The sequence below is a fragment of the Microtus ochrogaster genome (assembly GCF_000317375.1).
Source record: "Microtus ochrogaster isolate Prairie Vole_2 chromosome 14 unlocalized genomic scaffold, MicOch1.0 chr14_random_2, whole genome shotgun sequence".
In the NCBI taxonomy this organism is placed as follows: Eukaryota; Metazoa; Chordata; class Mammalia; order Rodentia; family Cricetidae; genus Microtus; species Microtus ochrogaster.
Window position 1 is genome coordinate 386,211 of NW_004949097.1, and position 20,426 is coordinate 406,636.

At 46.9% G+C, this 20,426-nt stretch overlaps 1 protein-coding gene across 1 annotated transcript in view; it reads left to right on the forward strand.

The window, feature by feature from the left end:
* Positions 1 to 16,703, forward strand: part of Etv6 (ETS variant 6) — a 239,729-nt gene extending 223,026 nt beyond the window's left edge. Inside the window, exons 6-8 of the mRNA XM_005364490.2 lie at positions 7,988 to 8,130; positions 9,320 to 9,420; positions 12,874 to 16,703. Of these exons, the coding sequence (XP_005364547.1) occupies positions 7,988 to 8,130; positions 9,320 to 9,420; positions 12,874 to 12,979 (350 nt within the window). The 3' untranslated portion in view covers positions 12,980 to 16,703. The remainder of the gene's footprint in view (positions 1 to 7,987; positions 8,131 to 9,319; positions 9,421 to 12,873) is intronic.
* Positions 16,704 to 20,426: the final 3,723 nt, after the last annotated feature.

Below are 20,426 nucleotides of genomic sequence, written 5' to 3' on the forward strand. Positions count from 1 at the left end.
CCCATGGAAAAGGAGGCAGAAAGAGTGGAAGAGCCCTAGGGGATGGAGAACACCAAGAAAACAAGGCCCTCTGAGTCAATAAAATCAATATGCAATGAACTCACAGACCATGGCAGCCTGCACAGGTCTGCATCCGGCCTTCTGCATATATTAATACGGCATCCACTTTAGTGTTTCTGTGGGATTCTTGAGTGTGTGAGTGAGTCCCTGATTTTTTGTGCTTTCTATTGGTCCCTTTTACTTCTGTTTGTTTGTTTGTTCATTTCTTTGTTTTGTCCAATTCCAATGTGTTAGCTTTTGTTTTATTATTATCTCTTAGAAGCCTATTAGTTTTCTAATGAGAGAAAGAGAGGGAGTGGATCTGGATGGATCAGGATGGATCTGGATGGGAGGGAAGTTGGGGAGAAGTGGAGGAGTAGAGGGAGGGGAAAGTGTGATCAGGACTTCCATGAGAAAAAAAATCTACTTTTGGTAAAAGGGGGGGGGGGGAGAAAAGAAAACTCAGGGACAGTGGTGGGAGGCTTGGCCCCGGAGACCCTGGGGCAGTAGAGGACACACACTGTACTCAGCCTCCCACCTGTCTTCGCCATGTCCTTCCCAGAAATTCTGAGTGTGAGCAACTTCAAATGAGACTTTGGATTTTTCCCCCTCTGTAAATGAGCGTCAGGAGTAGCCTTCAACAACAATAAACAAAAAGTCATAAAAATGAGGGAACAAGTCTTTCCTAAGCTTTACGCGTAAGAGATGAAGGTCTCACATGAGTTCAGAGGACAGAGTTATAGGACGTCTCCATCAGTCAAACGATCCCATAGTTGTGGGATATCTCCATCAGCCAAAGGATCCCATAGTTGTGGGATGTCTCCATCAGTCAAAGGATCCCATAGTTGTGGGATGTCTCCATCAGCCAAAGGATCCCATAGTTGTTTTGCACACACTGAAAGAGCAACCCTGCCCTGCACCATCTCAGGGACTGAGCCTCTGGAACCCTCAGCCCAGAGCCCTCTCTTGGTGTAGGGTCTAGTATTAGAGAGCCAGGGCATCCCCAGGAAAGCAGGGTGGACCTGTGTTACCCATTCTCTGAGGTCCGCAGGATGGAATGCAGCTCTTGAGTTCTGGAGAAGAGCTAATACTCCAGGCGTGTCTGCTTTCTTATCTGTAACTCTGGGATAGTGCACATTTCTGAGCACTTTTGGCTGACAGTAAAAGACGGGGGGACTACATCACATGAGTGGGTTAGCGCCCACAGGTCAGCGTCCCTTCTCCGCTTCACCACAGAGCTGTCACACTGTGGGTCGAAGAGATAGGAGGGGCACCCCGGGTGCAGCCAGCACAGGGCTCCATTCTGAGCAAGCACCAGCATTGGCAAGAGGAGGCAGGGTCTGTAAAAGTGAGGCCAACCCACAAAGTGTATCCCCCTGGGTCCTCTCCCCAGCTTCCTTCTGGATTTGCCTTGATGTTCTCTGTCCCCTCCATTTTGCTTGGTGTCCCTTTTAGAGGAGGTGGATAAGATAATGACAAAGACCTGGTGAACTCTGGGATGGGGAGACAATTCACTCCGTCTGGAATGTTCTAAGTGGTTCTGACTTCTCACATTCTGGCTAAGGCTCTGCACTCTGTTTTCAGCGTGAAATCAAAGAGTTTTAAAGAGAAGGAATGTTCAGGGTGCTGTTTTCAAAAAATAGAGCAAGGAACAGCAGTGTGGCTGGGAGGAAATGGTCCATGGGACTTGGGAAGATTGTAAATTTCCGCTTACTTAAGTCTCCGTGTGCCTGTAACCCCATGTCCTCACCTCTCTGCTGTCCCTGGATAGAAATCCAGAGGCTGCAGCCACCTACGGCAAAGCAGAAGTACTGCTGGGTTCCAGCTACAGGCTGTATCTCACTGGGATGTGAGTTTGAGCCCAGTGTCCCCTTTGCTCCTGCTGCATAACTAACCAGACACGGGAGAGCCAGCTTGTTTGCAACCACATGAAACCAGGAACCATCAAGGTGGCTCCTGTTGTCTGTCCCCACCGCACCCTTCCCCAGTGTGCACTCACGGTTTCTGATTTCCTGCGCCACAGCAAACCACAAACATTTGTCCATCGTCAACCCACAGCTGGTAATGCTGGATATGTGGGCTCTACTTCTGGGCCATCGCAGAACAAGCACGGAGGGAGGAAGGGTGCCGTTATGGCAGATGGACCCCTTAATGTCCTGAACCTGTGTTCCTGTAAACACCCCAACTTCCATACGCTTGATATTTAGGACAAAGAACGTTTTGACGTGGGGACTTGTCCTGTGCAGCCTTGGCCAAAAGCACCTCTGTGCACTCCAGCCCTAACAACTGCAAGTGTCTCCTGGCATTGCCAGACACCCCTAGGATGGAAAAAATCACCCCTTCGCTCAGAACAGTGACTGTTGCAAGTTAGCTGTCACTTTTCTTCTTACTGTACCCGCTCTGGTGCTGAACTTTCAGTAAACTTAGCAATTTTGAGATCACCAATTTTTGAAACTTTACCAGAGACTCTCAACTGTGTCCCATGGTAATGCATATTTAAACCCATGGTACTGGCCAGGTTCATACAGTGTCGCTTAGAATTCTGTTTGAGCCAGGAAAACAATATAAAATAACTTTCTTGGAAACCTTCTGGTAAGTTAAATTATTCTTTATCATTACACATTCCCTTTGTCTATAATTTGACCTGCCTACTCAAAATTTTTAAATACAGGTTTTGTCTAACAGGGATTTTATTTTATTTTTTTTAGAAGCCATATTGGTTAAGTGTGAATTGCCCATCTTTTTTACAGTCTCTGCTCTGTGAGTTTATACAAAAAGTCTAGTAGGAGACAGCCGTGGGAGTAAAACTATTTCCCCCTAACCACAGGAAGGGATTCTTACAATAACTTCTTAGAGGCGCAGAGCCGGGTACCTCACCCATCAGGAAACAGGGAACTGTTCCTGCAGTTGGAAAGTGGCTTTATCCGAGATAATCCATTCCATAAACTTCCTCTTAAGGAGAGATGATCCAACTGATGGGCATTTCTTTAAAATACTCAAATGTCCTTATATGGAAAAAGAACCCTTGTCTTAGTTTCTTTTCCTTTTGCTCTGAAAAAAATACTTGGACGAAAGCAGTTTGCAAAGAGAAAGGCCTTATTCTGGCTCGCAGTTCCAGGTACAACAAGCACATTGCGGCAGAGGGAGCTCAAAGCAGCTGGTGGCGTCGCAGCTATGATAGAAAGCAGAGAGGTGGTGGTGATGGATTTTCTTTTCCTTTAGCCCCACATTGGAACGCTTAAATGTTGTTTGTTTGTTTTTACTCTTTACTTTTTTGGCTTTTGTGGGGGGGGGGGATGCTACCAGGCTCCCAAATAAATCACACATGGAATCTTATTCTTACTGATAAATACCCGGCCTTAACTTGACTTGTTTCGAGCCAACTTTCCTGAACTTATATTATCCTGTCTACCCTTGGCCTCTGGGCTTTTTCCTTTTCCTTCTTCTGTCTATCTTACTTTCATTCTTACTCCACGACTGGCAATGTGGCTGTGTGGCTGGCCCCTAGCATCCTCCTTTCCTTATTCAATCCTCTCCTCCCAGATTTCTTCTCCTATTTATTCTCTCTGCCTCCCAGTCCCACCTACCCTTTCTCCTACCTCGCTATTGGCCGTTCACCTACTTATTAGACCATCAGGTGTTTTAGACAGGCAAGATAACACAGTTTCACAGAGTTAAACAAATGCAACATAAAAGAATGCAATGCATCTTTGTATCATTAAAGCAAATGTTCTGCAGCATAAACAAACGTAACACATCTTAGGATAATACTCCACAATATAGTGGAATGAAAGCAGTTTTGCTGCTCCGCTCTCTTTTTCCACTTATGTGATCCAGGAGCCCACCTAGGGAGTAGCACCACCCATGGTGGGCAGCCTTCCCATCTTAGATAACTCAGTCAGATAATCCTCTGCACATGCCAGGAGGCCCGTCTTCCAGGCGATTCCATAGTCTGTCAAGCTGACGTTAACACTCGGCAGCATCTCTTTAAGAGAACCACACTTACAACTAATAAATAAATTGTGTTTAAAAATCAATAGACAGCTGGGCACTGGTGGCGCACGACTTTGATCCCAGCACTTTGGAGGCAGAGGCAGACTGATCTCTGTGAGTTCAAGGCCAGCCTGGTCTGCAGAGCAAGTTCCAGGACACTTAGGACTGTTACATAGAGATACCCTATTTCAAAGAAAAAAAAAGGAAGAAGGAAAATAGTATACATGTATGTTCAGCTTTATAGAAGGATGGACTTCTGTTTTTAGAATTCAGTGCATTTTATTCATCATATTACACTATTTTTACTATAGATCAAAGTGCATCTGTACAACCATGGAGTCAGACAAAGCTTATAAAATCCCAGGTGAGCCGGGTGGTGGTGGCGCACGCCTTTAATCCCAGCACTCGGGAGGCAGAGGCAGGCGGATCTCTGTGAGTTCGAGACCAGCCTGGTCTACAAGAGCTAGTTCCAGGACAGGCTCCAAAACCACAGAGAAACCCTGTCTTGAAAAAAAAAAAAAAAAAAAAAAAAAAAAAAATCCCAGGTGGTCTCTGATACTCATATCTGAAAGACCTAGAGAACAAAAGGATATGCCTTTTCCTTAGGAAATACAGAAAAGAACAATAACTAACTCAAATAGCTTATGCTTCAGTAGTAAATAAGAGAGAACATGGCTGTGTGGGCAGACAGTTATTTTTATCATCTAGGCATAATTTTTTAAAGAAACAGAAATCAATAGTGTTATAAAAGCCACTTACGCTCTGTGCTTGAAGCAACTACTCTCTGCCGTAAAATTCCCCTCACTGCTTCCGTTAGTGGCTGAGTAATTCAGTGTGTCTTGAATGTCAACGTTTTTATTACACAGCTGATGCTGGCTTTGCTGGATTAAATGTCATTTAGAGTGATCAATTGGAAGCTTGTTTAGGGTTATTTCCAAATTTATGAAAGGGGGAAAAGTTGCAATACACATGCTTGTGAAGCTTTCCGGAGAAGTCTGTTGTCTGGCAAGCCCTGCCCAGCAATTGCCACTCATTGGACGTATCATGCAGCCACATTCTGGAACCAGTTTGATATCTCTGAAGAGACCAGCTTGAACCCCCAGGGCTGGGTAAACCTTTAGCTAAAGAAATCATTCGAAGGACACTGTGTAGTTTTATGGTACCAGGAATGTGCCATCGTAGTAAGAGAGAGAAAGTGTGATAGGAAATCCCTGTGCAGGTGGGGGCGGAGGTCAGGAGAGATGTCCACACTAAGTTTGAACTCTGCAGGAGGCCTGGATCCCAGAGGACTTCAGTTGCCTTATGTTAGCCTTATTAAGGTGAGCACACTAGATCCAGGCTTGGTGCACACCTGTAAATCCTCTTACGGGGTTAAGTGAAGGCAGGAGGATTCTGGGATGTACTGGCCCATCAGTCTATTTGATCATTGGCCTTCAGGGTCCATGAAAGACCATGTCTCAGAAAATATCATAGGTAGCAACTGAAAATGCAGCATTGATTTCTGACCTCCATGCGCACGTGGACTTACGCTTAGGCACATGCACACATGGTTGCTGCTACCCGGGCATGCAGACTGGACCGTGTGCACACCTTTGCTTCTCCTCACTGAATGACATTTTATGGGAATGTGCTTGGCTTAGGGAGATGTTCTGCAGTTGGGTGAGACTGCAGGAAACTCAAATGTGCCCGCTGTTTGCCATTCGTGCCAACAAATCTGGACAAGGGGGGGCCTTGACTCCATTCTTGTCTCCGTCTGTTCAGGCTGCTGGAACACAGTGCCGTAAGATGACTTGCAAACAGCAGGAATTCGCCTCACATGGCACTGTGCTGCAGTCACTCGGCACTCGGAGGGTTAAGACAGGAAGACCACTACAAGTTTGGGCTGTATACTGAAAGTGTCTCCGAAAAAGCAGGAAGTATCGCAAAGGGCGTAGAAAGGATTGTGCCACAGATTTCTGGAGGCTGCAGGGCTGAGACCTGCTGCTGGATGGGCTTTCTCACCCCTAGATAGCCTCTTCTTGCTGCGTCCTCACAGGTAGATATGTAAGGGATCTTTTAGAGATATTTTTCATAAAGGCACTAGTAGATGCTAGAAAGCTGCTTGGGGGTACTTGCTCTGCAAAGTGCCTCAGGTTCAGTTACCAGCACCCACATGGCAGCTCCAAGTCTAGGGGATCCAGTACCCTCTTTTGGCCTCCATAGGATCCCACATGCATGTAATAACACATTTATCCACACAGGTCTATACACATACACATAAATAAATAACATGCACATTCAGTCATGGGTCTTCTGTTCCAAGCCATCTGGTCAACCCCCTGGAACCATGCAGTAAGCAGCTGGAAAAGGCATCTTCCTACTCTTAGCCAGGGGCCAATCCAACATTAGCAGGACATGGAAAGGCACATGTCTGTCTCTGCTTTACCTGTTTGGCTAAGCTGGAGAATGAACCAGATAGACCCAGAAAGCCAAGGATCCTCTGGACTGAGCAGAGTGCAGGGCTGCACTACATCATCTGATGAATGTTTGCTGCCTGACCTCATCATCGGGTATCAGTTCTGCACATGAGAAATGACTTTCTTGCACCGAGTTACTTTCTACCATGATTCCATTATGATAAAGCAACTTGAAAGACGGCCAAAGAATGATTTAATGAGACTATCTGTGTTTCTTTTTAAAATGCTAGCCACAGTCCCCACAGCCAACGTCACCAAGCCACAAAGTTTTTAATTTCCCATTGTTTTTCATTTATTGCTTGCTTTTTAGCCCCTGTCTTCCTCTATCCATTCAACATCTCCTGCCAACTTCAGAATAATCTTTAAACTCTAATCTTTTAACTTTTTTTTTTTCATGCCGTTCTCATTAGAACCTCAAGATTTTCTTTCTGGTCTTGGGAAATGGGTCATTCATTAAAGTGTTTGCCACGTAAGCATGGAGACCTGATAGTGACATCCCAGTACTCACATAAGAAGTCAGACATGAAAGTACATGTCTATAAACCCAGCTCTGGGGAGACAGAGACAGGAGGATTCCTGGAGCTTGTCTCAAAAATAAATGAATAAGGTAGATGAAGGGGCTGGAGAGGAAGCTCAATGGATTGAATGTTTGCTATGTAAACAGAAAGACCTGAGTTTCAATCCCTAGTACCACGTAAAAGTCAGGCATAGCCATGCATGGCTGTGACCCCAGAACTGGGGGACAGTGATGGATACTGCGGGATCCTCAAGCTTGCTGGTCAGCTATCCTAGTCAAAACGGTGAGTTTCAGGCTCAGCGAGACCTTGGCTCAAGACAGGAAGGTGGATAATGATGGGGGAGGACACCCAGTGTCTCCTTGTTTCCTAGTGTGAATACATGTGCCACACACTCTGCCTTCCTAGTGTGAACACATGTGCCACACACGCTGGCTTCCTAAGGTGAACACGTATGGCCACATACTCTGTCTTCCTAGTGTGTATTCATACACTACACACACTCACATAGGAAAAGTAATAAGATGGAGAGTGATTGAAGAAGACGCTTACTTGTGTCAACCTCTGGCCTGCACAGACACGCGCGCGCGCACGCACACACACACACACACACACACAGACTATCTTCCATTGTCCATCTAACCATTTTGTAGCCCGCTGTCAAAGCCTGTTTATTCATTTACAGGTACAGCTTGGTGCCTTATCCTTCAGATGTCCTGGTTCACCTTCAGGTTTTGTCACAGCTTTGAACAAGTCTTTTCCTCCTCCTTGGTCCTCATGTAGAGGTGATGACCTCGGTCAGCACCCAGCCTTCCTGGGTCAGAGGTCAACAGGCTCTCACTGGACCCATTTCATCTGTGAAATGAGGAAATAAGACAGTCAGTCAAAACCAGGCCCAAGCTGTGGTTACAAACCCTTTTTCTGAATCTTGTGACGGCCTCCACAACAGTCCTTGTCAACAGCACTCTCCCTTTTCCTCTGTAGACTGTAGACTGCTTTGGGATTACGTCTATCAGTTGCTCTCCGACAGCCGGTACGAAAACTTCATCCGATGGGAAGACAAGGAATCCAAAATATTCCGGATAGTGGATCCCAATGGACTGGCTCGCCTGTGGGGAAACCATAAGGTAAAAAGGCCAAATATTTGTTGGGAAAGCTGGTGCCAAAATCGCCTTCCTCCGTGAGTTGGAAGATGGCTGTCTTCCCTGCCTCCTGGGTCTGCTCGTGATTATTTGTTTCTTCCCTCGCTGGACAAATAATTAGGTAGCTGTGCAGGAAGGAAATGATTAAAGATGCCTTTTTCCATGTGTTGCCTCTGCCCAGGGCCCATTAACCCAGCAGAGCTTTTGTTCAGTAGACGGATTATAAGGGTCCCTCCCACCCCCGCAGCCACCCTCCTTGACCTGGACCTGCCTCCCCCTGTGGTCCTTAGGTACTAGGTGTGGAATAGGGAAGTAGTGAGAGCTGTATGACTCACGAGGGACCTTTGGGAAGTGTCACTTCTGTCCCCAGCAGTTGGAAACTCCCTTTTTCACAAAAGTCCATTTCTGCATGGAAAATATGTTCTGATTATAAAACACCCCCTTTGCGAGCAAGAGGTGCAAAAGAGCCTGCCCCCACAGTTTTCCAAAGTAAAAAGAGGAAGTGGAATTCAAAACATGGTCCTGTATAGTAAGGAAGACGGTTCAAATGTGCAGATATGAAAAGGAGATAACTGTGGCCAGGCCATCTGACATAGAAGGAACTCTAGGACCAAACCAGGGGTGGAGGTGGGGGAGTGGATTCTGAGGTGGCACAGCTGGGCCTCAAGCCTCCTAAGCAGGCAGCCTGAGCCCTTTCCCAGCTGAGGAAGTGCAGCCAAAGGCCATGGGCAAATATTCTGAGCAACCAAAAACAGACCTGTAAGTGCCTGAGTCACTGGGGGACCTTCTGCGTACTGCCCATCCACAATGACAGACCAGAGCCCAGTGTGAAAACGTCATTGCAACAAAAAAAGAGATTTTTGTGTGCTCTAAGACATGAAGGATGAACCACCTGTCTCCCACCCAAGATAGAAGGAGCTAGGCGCCATCTCGGGAGAAGGAACTGAGGGCGGTTACCGTGGGAGGTGCTAGGCTAGTTAGCACTCAAGTGGGGCAGTTGAGTTTCAGAGGGGGCAGGCAGCAGACTCGCAGGTGGAGTTCCCAGGCCAGTGAGGCCATATGGAGCAACTCAACAGCCTTTATTTTAATAACTGCCTGGTGCCTTCTCTGTGCCTCAGTTCATTGTGTCTTTGTGGTTTTTTTTTCTCTTTCCCTTCCTCCTTTGAACAAACAGAACAGAACAAACATGACCTATGAGAAAATGTCCAGAGCCCTGCGCCACTACTACAAGCTAAACATTATCAGGAAGGAGCCCGGACAAAGGCTTTTGTTCAGGTAGCGCTTCCTCTTTTTCCTTTCCTTCTTTTGGGAGGATGTGATTTTCCTTACATGAGCGGGAGGAGGGAGACAGTTAAGAACTCTGACCCGCCTTGCTGAGATCCAAAGCCATGATTGCAAATACTGTGGATTGGAAACTGGGTGCTGGTTTGTTAGGATTTAAGGTTTAAAAAAAAATCATTCTTTTTGCTTAAGTCTGCCCTCTATTAAAGCCAACACTGAGTGACTCACCTTTAAAATAACATAGTGACCAAATAGCATTATCAGACATTGAAGTCTGGTGGAGTTAAGGGAGCCATCAGAGTAACTTGCCGATTGCAAAGTGATGGATTAAGCAGGAACTTCCAGGTCACCAAACCTGGAAGCTGCTTTGTCAAACTTCAGGTCGTGACCCACAGTGAGTCATTGTGTGGGTGTAAATGGTCAGCAATAACCTTTTTTTAAAAATAAATAAATGAAATAGAGAATACAACGTGGTGGAATTAGGAATACCAAATTATAGCTCATCAAATAAGAGTGACCATTCATTCATAAAGATTCTGTTTACATGTGTGTATTCTTATATGTGTACTTGCATGTGGAGCTGGAGGTCAGCTTCTGATGTCATTTCTCAGGCTCTATCCACCTTGAATTTTGAGATGAGGCCCCACTGGCGTAGGCTGGTTAAGGATCTCTGGGGGATCTCCTAGCAGCTGGGATTACTGAGCATATGCCACCGTGTCCCCTTCTGTGTGGGTGGGGACCGAACCCATGCTTGCATGGCAAGTGCTTTACCAACTGAGCCCCTCAAATTGTATGACTTTCAAATGCGTCACAGTGAGAGAAGTGTGAAAGCCACGGAAGCAGGCTGCCCTCCCCCCTTCTCGGATTCCCCATAGATAACGGTTTCCAGCTGTTTCAGTTACCATGGAGATGGTGATTCCCAGCAGCAGAGGAAGGGTCTAAAGGGCCATTGAGGATGGCGTAGATGGAACCCTGACACCGGTGGTCACGGTGGTCACTGAGGGGGCGGGAGGACCTTAGCTTATAGGTGTTGCCGAGCAGGACAAAAGGAATGACAGATGGGGCCGGAGATGGGGATTTGGATCGTCTGCGTACAGGTAGGAGAACATCCCTGCGTATGAGCAGTTGTGCTGACGGGAAAGTACTCGTTAGGAGCGCAAGTAAGCCAGACATGAGCACTGAGGTGGCGTGGCAATGTAGGGACAGTAACAATCGTGATCATGTTCAAAAGAAACAGAGAAGACTGTTGAAGAAATGGCAGTAAAACGTAATAAATACAGAAGCGTGCTCCCTCCTGCCAGCTCAGGTCACACCTTTTCTTCATCTGTCACCCCAAAGTTTGAGCTCCCTGTTCTTTTATCCTAGACGACTGGATCCTACTGTGCTCAACTTCGTCAGCTCAGTCATTAGTGTTAAATCTAACTCTACAAACCCTCCTGAAATTTCCAAGATTCTTGTATGAAGTGCCCACTAATACCATGTTAGTACTCCAGACATGGTTTCTGAAGGCGGGCATCATGGCTGAGGAATTCCGCCCAGAATGCTCTGTTCTCACCAGCTTACCATCCCTGTTGAAATAATCTTGAAGCTTGACTCTCTCTATATCCAAGTCAGTTACTTGGGTATACACTACACTGTCTGCTGGTCCTGCAGCATGGTCCCTCTCCAATTCTGTATTGAGGACCTGAAGCCTGGCGGCTGCATTTCCCAAAGATATAGCCAGCCTGTCTCAGGTTGAAGTCTGTGATAAACGTACTCATGAAATATATGATGGAGAGGAAATGCATTCTGGTTCCTCTGCCAAACATATATATCCCCTTAATTTTTTACATACACCCACCTTCAAGGCCACCTCAAGTTGACTGTCCTTTATGAAGCCCTGTGCAGCTGCCCAACCACACATAGAAACCCACCTTACCATGTCCTGGTTTCCCTGTGTCCTTGAGTACGCCATAGCGTTCATTTTTAATGGTATGTATGAGGCTGGGAAGATTGCTCATCAGCTAAGAGTGATTACTGCTTTTGCGAAAGCCCCAGGTTCCATTCCCAACACCCACATGATGACTCACAACCACTTATAACCCCAGTTCCAGGGTGTCTGGTGCCCTCTTTGGGCCTCTTTTCAGGCTCCTGCATGCACACGGCACACATAAACTCAGACAGGACATAGACATATATAAAAATAAATCTTTAAAACACCTTTAGCAATTGTGAATAGTATAGTTTAATAATATGCATAGGGGATGGAGAGATGGCTCAGTAGTTAAGAGCACTGCCTGTTCTTCCAGAGGATTCAGGTTCGATTTCCAGCACCACATAGCAGCTCACAACTATCTGTGATTACAGTTCCAGGGGATTCAACACCATCACACAGACACGCATGCAGGCAAAACGCCATTTGCATCTAAAATTAAAAATAAATAATCTTTTTTTAAAATAATATGTTACATGGAGGCAGAATGTTGTATACATAAATAAATAAATCTTAAAAAAATAAAAATAAATAAAAATAAAAAATAATATGTGGGAAGCCTTCCTCGCCATAACTAAACCATAAGCTCCTAGGAGGCAGAGTCTTCAGATTTTTTTAATTCTGTGCATACATTAGGGAAAGTTTCAGTAAACATTTAATGACTGGCCTGGTATGGAATATCAGAAGCTTACCATGGCAAAGTTGCCCGAAGGACAGGGCGGTTTTGAAGGCCAAATACAGTGTTTCTGTAAAGTCGGCCTGGGAGGATCTTGAGGAACTTCAGATGTTGAGGGAGAAGTCTTGGCAAGAAGACGAACGTGAAAGACAGACAGTAGCTGCTGTGACATGCACTGCTCGGGGACCTTAGCCATCTGGAGCAGAAAGGAATGTCAGTAGCTGTGGAAGGTCCTCCAGTATCTGGGGAGAGGCTCTGAGCAAGAGAAAAGAGTGCTGTTAGAGAGGAAGCCAGACTGGACAAAATGATGGCTTGCTGGTATATGGCTCACTGCAATCAAGTGCAGTGGAGTGTGGTCGGTGTGCTTCAGGATGCTTAGGTCGACTGCAGTATGCACCTCTGGAAGGAGTCCAGAAGGTTCCAGATCAGGACAGTGCTGAAAATTTGCAAAAAGGCATGAGCCATAGTTTCTCTTAGGACTAGCAGACGGGAACGGTGAGTTAACAGGCACAAACAGTGCACAAACAAGTGTTTCTTGCGGGGCAATGGCAGATGGGTCCGAGACTACATCTCTGCCTTGGAGGAATGATGAAAAGAAAAGCGTGTTTGAAGGTAGTTCACGGGTGCGAGGCAGAGCATGAAAAAACGGGAAAAGTGCAGACACTGTGGAGGCTAAAGAAAGCCTCGTCCCCCACCCCACACCCAAGAAAGGACGGGACATTTGCAACCAGGCTCCCTCCCTGCACTGTGCATCTTTGGGAACACAGACTCTTTTAATCTTTCATTCCCTGCTCTCAAGGTTCATGAAAACCCCAGACGAAATCATGAGTGGCCGGACAGACCGTCTAGAGCACCTCGAGTCTCAGGAGCTGGATGAGCAAGCGTACCAAGAGGACGAATGCTAAGGACCCACCACGGCCTCACCGGCTGGCCAAGAAGAAACCTGCCCACGGGGACCGCTGGAGGCGTGCTGGAGCAGGCGGACTGGGGATGGCTAAGAAAGAAGAGGCCCAGGAACGGCAGGAACGCTTCTCTTCCAGACTGAGAGGGACCCAGAGCACCTTAGACAAACCACCCAGCAAACGGCGGGGCTGGAATTCTGGCGGAGGGCACAAGCCTGAGACACACAGGTCACATTTGCGTCTCCTTTGGACCTCTTGTCCTTAGCGCCTCACCCTCACCCTGCACCTGTTGTTAGTCTCACGGTGTTTCTGTTTTTGTTTTTGGTTTTTTTTTTCTGTGTTTTTTTTTTTTTAAGAACATGCAGTTTGACTATTCATCGTTCATACAGGGGAAGACATCACATGTTGTTTTCCTATGGAAATATATCTATTATATATATATTATTTTTTATGCAAATCTCACAAAGTACGGCCAGCTCAGCTGGTCAGGAAAGAGACTTGCAGAAGGGATCAGGCTCCTCTTTCTCCCGCCACATGGATCAGGTTTGTCCTGTTGCAGTTGGGTCTTGGATGAGAAAAAGAAAAAGAGAGGGATACTTTCAAAGCAATGAAAGAGAAAGTTCACTCTGTCCCCCTCCTGCCCCCCTTCTCTCATTCATCCTATCCCCCTCTGCCTTCTCTGCCTGCTGGTCCATGTCACATGCCTTTTAACAGACCTAGCCTCGCTAGCACCTAAGCTAAAGAGTGACCGTGGCCATCAGCCCATAACCAGACCCCTGGGGCACCCATCTGAAAGAGATCAAACACCTCACAAATGCTGCTGTATTTCAGAAAGATCAGTGGAGGTCCGGTTATAAGATAGGCCAAAGGCTGGTCCAGTGATGTGGAAGGCCCTGGCAGCTTGGGATTATATTGAACAGAGTGCCACAAAGTGGGAAAATACGAGACGCTCACACAGACCTAGGTCCAGGGTCTAGGCAGAGCTGTTCTGCAGTGAGGAACAGGTTGTGCAGGCTGGGGAGAAAGCAGAGCTGTCGGTTTCATTCCCAAGACTTCTTGCCCTTGTGGGATTGCTGCCACCCCCACTCCAGGTCCTAGCCTTTTGTTGCTTTTCTTTGCTGGTCTTCACTGAACATAAAACACAGAAGAGAGGATCCTGGTGCGTGGTGTGCAGACTCGGCCACAGCTGGTATATGCACAACCAGCACAGACGGGAAAGTCTTCATTTCTGCTCTTGTCATCGCTGTATTTCGAGAAGACATATCTGTGGCTTTTTTCACCTCGACATAAGGTCGGTAGTATCTTCTAAGATGAGGGGAATGCTTTGCCTTAGGACTTTTGATAGCAGAGATTTTTAGATGACTGTTTAGCTTCAAGGGAGATTTGGGTTTTTTTTTTTGTTGTTGTTGTTGGTTTTTCAAGACAGGGTTTCACTTTGTAGCCCTGGCTGTCCTGGATCTTGCTTTATAGACTAGGCTCTCTTCAAACTCCGAGATCTGTCTGCCTCTGCCTCCTGAGTGCTGGGATTAAAGGTGTGGATTAAACCACATCCAGCTTTTTCCCCATTTTTACCGTCCAGATGAACTCTTTGAACGGCAACGTTTTTAACCCAGGTGATGAGGCCTGCCTTATCCACCACCGCTTGTCTTTCCTTTGTGTCTTCCACACCCTGAGTGAACATCTCCCTGCCCTCTGTGTGTGTGTACTCGACCAGAGGCAGTACACAGGTGAAGCTCGCAGAGAGAAACTGCCCTCCAACCATTCCAAGTGAGGCACATAGAGGCTAGGAGTACCCAGGCATTTCCCTCTGGGCCTCACTCACCAGACATCAGCTCACAGACATGCAGATGGACTATGGTTCAGATACTGGAACTGAGTTGATCGGGCTGCTTTAGTCTTGGCTGTGACTCCCGAGTCCCTCCCCCATCTGCCTTCCAAGAGGTCAGTGAGCTTCTGGGTGAAGAGTTTGGGCTTAGTATTCATTTGTGGGTGGAGATGAGAGCCACATGGTATGTTTCTTGACATAAAGCAGGCGATACTTTATTTTTCTTGGCCTCTAAAATGACTGGTACCTTATCTCAAGTGGGGAGATTAAGCCAAATTCTTATGTTATATGAACCCCTGGGTTGAACTAGAGAGAAAGGGTGGGGTTTTTGGTTTTTGTTTTGACTGAGGTCCTGTGTATAACTATGAAATGAGAGATTAAGACACCTCATTCTGGCCACTTTGCCCACGTGCAGAACCCTGTCTCTCACTGTCCAAAGAATCTTCCAGATTGACTGGGGAAGGAAATTCCCTTGTTCCCTAAGGGCCCTGGATTAAAAGCATATGAAAGTTTGTAAGGCTTGGGACGGCAGCTTCAGCCGCTTATGTTAGAAATGCTCATTGCAGTGCGGTTGTTATTTCCCACCCGGTATTTACAGTAATGATTTATGCTGGTTCTCCTAACTGCAAAAGTCCTCATTTGTTTTTTTGGGGGGCGGGAAGAAGACAAGGCCGGTGTTGTCACCAGGGGTACAGTGCTCTCTCAGGCTGCAGACTCAGAACCCGAGGGCTTTTGGGGTGTGTGTGTGTGTGTGTGTGTGTGTGTGTGTGTGTGTGTGTGTTTTCCATCCACCATGATCTTCTAGCTCAACATTAAGTTTAAGAGGTGATGGAACCAAACCAAGAGCTTGTGTATCAGGTGACATGGGGCCCTTTCTCTGTGGCTGTCATGGGTTGGGTCAGGAAAAGGAATTTGCAAGAAAGCTTTGCCTCGTGGAAGGTAGACGTCATCACTTAGGTCCTGGAATTCTCTGTCCCGTGTCCTTGACTAGGCGGTCTTCAGGTCTCCATCAGAAGAAAGCAGGGGTTGGACGTTGACAGTGACTTCTCTCAGATCTTCTTGATCTAAAGCAACTTGGTGACATCCACAGTCAGTGTCACTAATGTTCCGTACCCATTTTCGTCTTTTGTTTTCTTAAGGAGAAGGGGCCTCCTAAGAAAAGAACAAAACAAGCTATAGGCGGCTGGCGGTTTCTCCTTCCCCTCTGACCGAGCATCTTTCACACTAATCCCTTGTCCAGATACGAATGTCACTTGAGCTGACGTTAGCCGGCCGTGAGCGGACTGAGTGGCCACTCTGCCCCCTCACACTGTCAGGATCCAACCGTAAGCACGTGTTGGCATAGCCACTGTTGTTGGCAGAAGAGAACCCGAGAGAGGTCGTGTCACTTACCCTGGGAGCAGATAGCGTGACACGAACAGAATTAGAGTCGGGCTCCAACCTGAGTGTTTAGAATGCAGCTAGAAACTATACTGGCTTAAAGCCCCGTTTGGTCCATCCCCAGCAGAGAGACTTAAAGACGCACAGGGTGGTTCGCACTGCCCAGTCATTCGGTGCTAGACGGAGCTCAGCCTGCTCCTCTTCTGAACAGAAACCTAAATTGAGTGACACAAGAAAGCCAGTGGGGGCAGGAGCACAGAGGACCACCCGGGCTCCTGCCCATCCGCGAGGCGCAGAGAACTAACCCAGAATTCTATTGGCCCCATCCGCATCAACACTAAACAACAGCGAACTCCCGGTCTCTCACCCTCGCAAGTGAACACTTGTGAAGATTTCTCTTTGCGACTGCACCCACCTGCAAGCCAGATGAATCTAGAATGAATTTTTGTTGTTGTTGTTTAGTTTCTAATCTCTTGTTTATGAGGTGTGGGGTTTATAAGGGACTGAATCAAATGAATGTAACAAAAAAGAAAAAAAACAAAAAAATGCCTTTTCTCAGGGCCAGTGAGTTGCAAATAATTTTTAAAGAAAAGCCTATAATTACATCATCTCAATAAATTTTTTTATATAAAAAAATAAAGTTCCAAGTCTCTGTTTTTAATAATATAAAATGGAGTCAGACAGGCAAGGTACTGTGATGATGTAAATCCTGTCTACTCAATTATGAAATAAAGTGCAGTCCCGGTTTCTCTGGCAGGAAGCTGCCATTGCCCAGCAGTCTGCAGGAGAGCTTTAGACAAGAGGCCCCAGGAAGGTCACAGCAGATCACTTGAGCGGCTGCCACAGGTGGAAAAATCTGCCTGAAGGAACTGGAGTAAGCTGTGCCAAGGATGTACCAGGGTGCTGAACGGTCGGGTGGGAGCAGGTTGAGTAACCCTGGTTGGGTTGTACCTGCAGGGTAGTCGACTCGAAAATGTGAGGGTAGCGTCCATGGCCACACCCAGCCCTCTGGGAGCCTGGAAGGTCAAAAGACAGCACTCTGTCTCTGCCATACTGGTTGGACCACCAACCAGAGAGCCCCTGAGATTTCAAACTCAAACCGCACAGCAGGCTATGATGGTACATAGGGAAGGTGGAGGCAGGAGGATCAGGGGCTTGGGGTCAACCTCAGCTGATAACACCTCCGAAGCCAGCCTAGGTTGCATGGAATCTTATCTCAAAAAATAAACTACAGATCACACACAACAGGCCCCCCCCGCCCCCCGCGCAAGTATCTGTTCACCAGCACAATGGACAGAGATTCAGAGACCATGAAAGCAGGCAAATGGCAGCTTCGCAGCAGCTCAGACAATAGGTTTGGAACACGGGAGTTTAAAATGATCTCAGAATAGGTCAGATTGCTTCTCTCTTTGTGTTGTCCCAGGGTATCCCTGGGCTGGAATGCTTTAAACTACATCATCAGAGCACCTGATCAAGTCAAGTTTAGGAAGCAGTTTCTGGGGAGCTACGTTCTCAATCTGAACCATCTGGGAGTTCCTAGCAATGCAGGTTGTCAGCTGGGAATTCCATATTGGGGGTGGCGCCTCCAGAATGTCCGGGCCTCCAGGTAGTGCTGCTGTGTGCTGAGGTTTGGCACTCCTGGTTGATCTGTTCACTGGGGGCTACAAAGGGGCCCCCAGCCTCTGAAGTGACGGTGGTTCATTTGCATTGCATGTACACACGGACAGTCTAAACATGTCTAAACAGGCATGGACCGCAGAACGAGGCCAGGCAGATGCACAATCGTACAAAAAGTCGGCACGCTCCATCCAAACCTCTTCAGCAAGCAATCTGCTCTAGAGATGAGCGCTTTTGGAGAGCAGCTGGAGCTGGTGAGCTGCCCTTGCAAAGTGCACGGTCACTTATCTGCTTAGACCCACTCGTCTGTCCGTTCACCCTAATCTAAAAAGAAAGGAAGGGAGCGCTGCCACCTGTCCTGTCCGTGGACTGTGGCTCTCTGTCTAGAATTACTGGCCAGAGCCTGAATGAATGTGTGGCTGGGTGTTTGCTGAGGGCTCCTCGGAGCACAAGGCTAGACCACGACTGTGCCAGCCTGAAAGTGCTTGTTAATCACCTGGGGATCTCAAATATATATATATATATAGTTTGTTTTGACATGGCCTCATGTAGCCCAGGGTGGCCTCCAACCCCCTATGTAGCTAAAGATAACCTTGAACTTCTGACTTTCCTGCTCCCATCCCAAATGCTGGGATTACAAGCATGACCACCATGCCTGGTTTATGCAGTGCTAGGGATAGAATCCAGGACTTCAGGCATTCAAGGTAAGCACTCTAGCTGCTGAGTTATATGTCCTGATCTGTGCTCCCTTAATAATGTTTTAGGACCCACATCTGTTTTAGTACAGTATCAATGGGCAGAAGAGCCTTTGTACTTACTGTAGTCTCTGCGTGGAATTTAGATTCTGTACCCCGCTGCCCCCTTTCATGCTGAAAGCTGAACCCAGGGCTTGTGCATGCCGAGCAAGTGCTCTACCACTGACCTCCATCCTCAGCATGACTCCTCATTTCAGACAAGCTCTAGGTGATGATGCTGCTGCTGGTCCTCAGAGCACACTCTAGCAAGTGCTCAGTGATTTCCACACAGGCATAAGACTCTGACCCTACTGCTAGCCTCGGCAAGCCCATCTCATCACTGGTGCTTCCTCCCTAAGATCCCTTCCTGCAAGAAGGTTGATTCTTCCCGAGGGTAGCATTGAGAATGAATGTCATAGAAAAGCAGCATTGCCAAGTGGGGGATGGTGCCATTTACATACTAGACCTGGATACGGGTGTCCATAAGCAGATGCCTAACAGCTAGCTGTCTCCCTGTCACCCCTGCCTGTCTCTTGGCCTTCACTGTGCAGATACAGAGCTAGCAGTGCTGTCCACGATCCTCTAAAAGGAATAAGGATTGATGGGCAGATCTTCTATCTGGGCTGTCTATGATGTTGACATTCAAAGCTCACAACCTTTGGTCAGTGTCCACACTATCAGTACTTACAGGACTAGGAAGATGGCCCACTAGGTACAACACTTGCAATGCAGGTGTAAGGCACCAGAGTTCAGATACCCCAGAACTGGCATCAATGCCAGGTGGCGGACTGCCTGTAATCCCTGTACTTGGACAACAGAGGATAGAGGATCCCCTGGACACAATGGCTACCTATGTTAGCTATCTCAGCAAGCTCTGAGTTCATCTGAGAGATCTTTCTTTTATGAATAAGGTGAAAAATGATCAAGGAAGGCTATGGTGTTAACCTCTAACCCCTATGTGTGTGTGCAGAAATGCACGTGAACCCTTGCACATTTGAACATGTATATACTTACTGCCTATATATATAAAATAAATAAATAGGTGGGGTTTTTTTTATAAGAAGACACTCACCTCTACAAGAGAAGAGAAAGTCTCCATTAGTAAAAACCACTAAAGAAATTCTGCCTGACATCTCAAACAAGAGACCACTTTCTCTCCAAACTCCCCTTAGCACTGCCCTCCAAGAATCTTGATGTGGGATTCCCCTCTGTATGCTGTGAATACCATTGGTTAATAAAGAAACTGTCTTGAGCCTGTGATAGGGTAGAATAGAGCTAGGCAGGGAAAACTAAACTGAATGCTGGGAGAAAGGAGGCGAAGTCGAAGAGAGATGCCATGGAGCTGCCACCAGAGACAGACATGCCGAATCTTTGCCGGTAAGCCACAGCCATATGGCAATACACAGATTAATAGAAATGGGCTAAATAAAGATGTAAGAGTTAGCCAATAAAAAGCTAGAGCTAATGGGCCAAGCAGTAATTTAATTAAACAGTTTCTGTGTGATTATTTTGGGACTGAGTAGCCAGGAACAAACTAGCAGCCTCACTGCAGCATCTTCTGAGGACTCGACCAGAGCTTTGGTCATGAGATCATGTTCTAGTTTGACTTTCATTACTGTACTAAATTACCCTGACAAAAAGCAAGTTATGGGAGAGCAGATTTATTGTAGGCCACAATTCCAGGTTCTAATCCATGACTGAGAGAAAGTCAAGGCTTCAGGAACTTAAGACAGCTAGTCACATCACATCTAGGAGCAGAGAGAGAATAAGTACACCAGCCCAATGTAGAGAGTCTGCACTGAGACTTCTCAGGTGAGTCTGGGTTGTATCACATTGACAGCTGTGTCTAACCATCCCAGACCCCCGTATCAGAGAACACGTGGTTTGTGAATCT